This window comes from Cucurbita maxima, unplaced genomic scaffold (assembly GCF_002738345.1).
Source record: "Cucurbita maxima cultivar Rimu unplaced genomic scaffold, Cmax_1.0 Cma_Scf00012, whole genome shotgun sequence".
Classification (NCBI taxonomy): Eukaryota; Viridiplantae; Streptophyta; class Magnoliopsida; order Cucurbitales; family Cucurbitaceae; genus Cucurbita; species Cucurbita maxima.
The window spans coordinates 5,306,983-5,311,237 of NW_019272028.1; the positions used below are offsets into that span (position 1 = coordinate 5,306,983).

General features: G+C 35.3%; 1 protein-coding gene across 2 annotated transcripts in view; it reads right to left on the minus strand.

Moving 5' to 3' along the window:
• Positions 1–2,951: 2,951 nt before the first annotated feature.
• Positions 2,952–4,255, minus strand: part of LOC111487005 (auxin efflux carrier component 4-like) — a 4,062-nt gene continuing 2,758 nt past the window's right edge. For both annotated transcript variants that reach the window (XM_023134207.1, XM_023134206.1), the window contains exons 4-6: positions 3,859–4,016; positions 3,573–3,649; positions 2,952–3,488 (exon numbers count right to left, since the gene is read on the minus strand). In XM_023134207.1, the coding sequence (XP_022989975.1) occupies positions 3,422–3,488; positions 3,573–3,649; positions 3,859–4,016 (302 nt within the window). In that variant the 3' untranslated portion in view covers positions 2,952–3,421. The remainder of the gene's footprint in view (positions 3,489–3,572; positions 3,650–3,858; positions 4,017–4,255) is intronic.

A 4,255-nucleotide genomic window follows, 5' to 3' on the forward strand; every position in this document is an offset into this window, starting at 1 on the left:
AAACACAACACATCAGTTAAACACAGAATAAGGAACGACACAGAACATTTTAAAACAAAAGGGTTGAGGACGACAGGTGAGTCTTGTCTATGACATCTGCTCTAGAGTCCGCTCCCGACCTTGACTAGCTTCTTATTACCTGAAAAAAAATAGAAAATAAGGAATGTGTATAAAGACTCAATAAGTAGCCTACTTATAGGCTCTTTATTGTGTCTTTGATATGTTAGGGTATCGCACTCTTTCTTTTCTTGTTCTTGTTCTTGTGGTAAGTACTTAGGCTACTTAGTTCTTGTTTTTGCTTTGTGGGTTCTTATCATGGTCTATCCTGAGGACCTTGGTTCTTGGATTTTGAAATCTTGGTTCTGATCTAAGGGCTTTAGTACTATAGTTCTTAGTTCTTGGTTCTTGTACTTAGAACTTGGGTCTTGATCCATATTCTAGTCCTTGATATTTATCTTATTCTTGGTTACTTTCTAGGTTCTTGCTATGTTCTTGATTCTTTCTCCAAGACACCTCCTAGGATGTACGGTACTAGTCATGAACCTGAAAATCTGTGTCCAAGGCTTCATGTGTTCCGAGCGACATAGTCTTAACCTAAGTCTAAGGCTTCATGTGTTCCAAGCGACATAGTTTGAACCCTCATCTTAGAGCTTACCCTTCAATACGGTCTAAAAACCTATACCCAAGGCTTCACGCGTTCCAAATGGCATAGTCTAAAAACCTACATCCAAGGTTTCTTACATTCCAATCGATTCTTTAGTTTCTAAGTTTGAGGATTTTACCTAGCATTCTTTAGTTGACCTCACAATTGGGCATAATTAGATTATTACCTAGCATTCTTTAGTTTCTGAGTTTGAGGATCTTGGTCCCTTAACCTTGAGTAGTACATAGCATTCTTCTTACCTTGGTAGTTGTAGAGCTTGTATGGTATTGTTTTTGGTTCTCGATCTTGTAAGTTTCTAAGGTTCATAATTCCTTGAGGCATAGATTGTAACATATGAACATATGAACCCATAATAATAATAATAATCATGAATTATTCTAGAAAGTATAGAGTCATAATGAATTTTTTGGAGGCTTCTAAAAGGGTTTTGAGTCGTGAGGTGTTTCATTTAGATGTTTTTGGATCTTAACTTGGTTTAGGTTCAAAACCTGCTCTAAGCAACTTAAAACCTCGTACATATCTTTATTTCTTTAAAAATAGGCCTTATAGAAAGTAGTAGGTCAATTGGAGCATGTATAGACCTTGAAACATCATAATTAGTCCTAAGGGCATTTGGGTCATTTTTCCCTAATTCTTGGTTTTGCTACTTAACGTGTTCTAATGGCTTTCAAACATCATAAATATCTACGCCAGAGTTTCATAACAATCGGATGTCATCTAGGTTATGAACCGAAGGTAAATTACGTTAGGGGCATTATGATCATTTTACACCATTTCTTGGTTTACTACTTATCTTTATCTAATGACTACCAAATTTCATATATAATCTCAACATGCTATAATATGATCATCATTAAAATTTCATAGGCAGATGAGTTTATTTAGCAGATTATTTTAATGTTACTTAAATCTCGAGCAATTTCATCAGTTCAGTGCCTTAACTCACGGTTCTTTGAGTTTTTCTTTTGTATATCCTTAATTCATACTTGGTTTAGGGTTCATAAAGAAATCCAAGTGACTCCTAGAAGTATTTCTTAAGAAAAGTCTAAGGTGGCTATTTACCTCGTCATTGACGTTCTGGACTTCCATTCTTAAGCTCAGGGTATTCAGCTCTCTTGGGTAGCTTGTTCTTCTTCTTCTTCTTTCTTCTTTCTTCTTTCTTATTCTTCTTCTTCTTTCTTCTTTCTTCTTTCTTCTTCTTCTTGGAGCTAATTTTCTTTATTTTTTGGGTGTTACAAGTATAACGATGTCATCAAAGTCTCTGACTCCTATCTCCTCATGTACGCTCTCAGCGATAGTAGCGTCCTACCATGCAATAGTAGTATAGGTACCATCAAGCTAGCTTAGGATAAATAGTGTAGCACATCGAGATGACCAAATTCTCTACCTTGTACAGTCGAACACGTCCTCAAAAGGGGATTGGAACAATGCATGTAAACACAATAGTTGGCAAGCATTCAGGGGTCATTCCCACCCAGACTTAGTGTGACTATACAATCTTACGAGAGAGTTTGATAGCTAACCTCTCATGGATGATATTCAAGCTAGCAAACACCATCATACTGTCCCACAAATTATTATGAGGTAGCACCTCAACTCAAGATAACGGTTATTTTGTGTGTAAACAAAAGCAGCCTATCTAAGTCAAAGAACATAAAGGTTAGAAGACATATATAGACCCCTAAGGGTAAGATTCGAATTAGACTTATTTCAATTTAAGTCTAAACTTTGTAACTAGATTTTCATATTTCTTTCAAAATAAGCATGGAAATAGAATTTGTTTGTAGGAGTTGAATTTGAAAATATTAATAAAAGCCTTTTGTCTATTAGGTCTATATGTCCTAGGATTGCTATCATTTTAATTTTTATCTAGTTTTCTCGGATTCTTAATATTACAATATATGAGTCACATATTAAATTTTTTAATTCATTGACGATACCGTACCAATTAAATCATATTGATATTAGACATAGTCATAACTTAGATCACACATCTTATGTATGGTTGGAAATGGTTCTTTTTAAAAAGTGGGGAAAAAAGCTTAAAACTTTTTATGAACTAATAAATGAATAATAACTCCCATTCATAGGCGACAAGTATCTTTTTCCAATATTTATACTTGCAATGACCCCTAGTGGACCATACTCACCAAGTTGGCCCATTATACCTTAACAAACCAATGGATATTATTACATTATTCAATCTCACAAAAGGTACTGAAAATAGACTTGTGATTATAATCAGGTGGTAAATTCTTTGTATAAACAAAGGGAAGGTGACAAAATCAGCAACAAAATCAGCAGCCTAATATAGTATAATATGATATAATAAAATTACAAACCCAAAAAAAAAAAAAAAAAAAAAAAAGACGACAAACGCAAAATGATTGGTAAATCTAAAGCCAAACAAACCCAATATTAAGAATAATTGATGTTTTTTTTTTCCCACGTTAAAAAAAAAAAAAAAAAAACTAATTAAGAAACCTATTGGTCTCCCATTTGAGTCAGAAATTTACACCCAAAACGGCAACGATCGAAGATTTGCCTTTCCTGGCTGGGTTGGGTATTCCTTTTATGTCTCTCCCTTGAGCGATGCCTTTTTCTTCTCTTTGTTCTAAAATCTTCTGTAAAGCTGATGAAACTTTGACATCTCTCTCAACTTCTGTCAAACTTTTTCTCTATATATTCTATCATCTTCTTCTTCATCTCAAAACCATTAAGAAATATGAAAGAAATTCATTTGAAGTTGAAAGCAGTTTACAGACCCAGCAGAACATAGTAGAGCAAAGTAATGGGCAGCGCTATCAGCATCCCAAATATCACTCTGCAATGTCACAAAAAATGTACCAAAATCTCGATCATTTGAACCAAAAAAAACAGGCATCTTTGGGAGATGGGGTTTGCTTACCCTGTACTCAGAATTGCTGGATGGACGTTGTACTCTTTAGCAAACACGAACGGTACAATTCCTTGAGGCAATGCCGCCTACATAGCACATGGGATATTATACACAATCACCAGCTTTTCAATATTCATTTCATGTGCCTAAAGTTATATCTCATTAAAGTCATTCACTTAATAATATCAGTAGTACTCCACTTTTCCCCATCTCAATTATTTTCTCGAATTAGTTGTCGACTAAACTTGTAAGATATTAAATTTGAAGTAGGTGACCATCATAATTTGGGAGTTACCTGAACAATGGCGACACGGAGGAGAGTTCCACGTAAGCCGATGGCAAAGGAAGCGATGGCCATGACAGCAGGCCCAGTTAGGAATCTGATGGCCATGGAAAAAACAGCAACAGAGTTCCCACATGCTATCATCTTTGGTTGTAGTCCCATAAAAATACCTATAAACAAGAATTTCAAAGAAAAAGAAAAAAAGAAAAAATACTCCGTGAATTTAGAGTTCAACTAGTTTCACTAATTTGGAGTGCAATGGAGAGGGCATTAACTCCGGACCACCCAGTTGACGTTGCCCACTGGACCCACTGGGTCCTCTTGTCGGCTGGCCAAGCCCCAAGATTAAAAACTTTCCCATCCCTTTTCAGACACACAATGTGAGCAAAAAAAAAAAAAAAAAATTGAA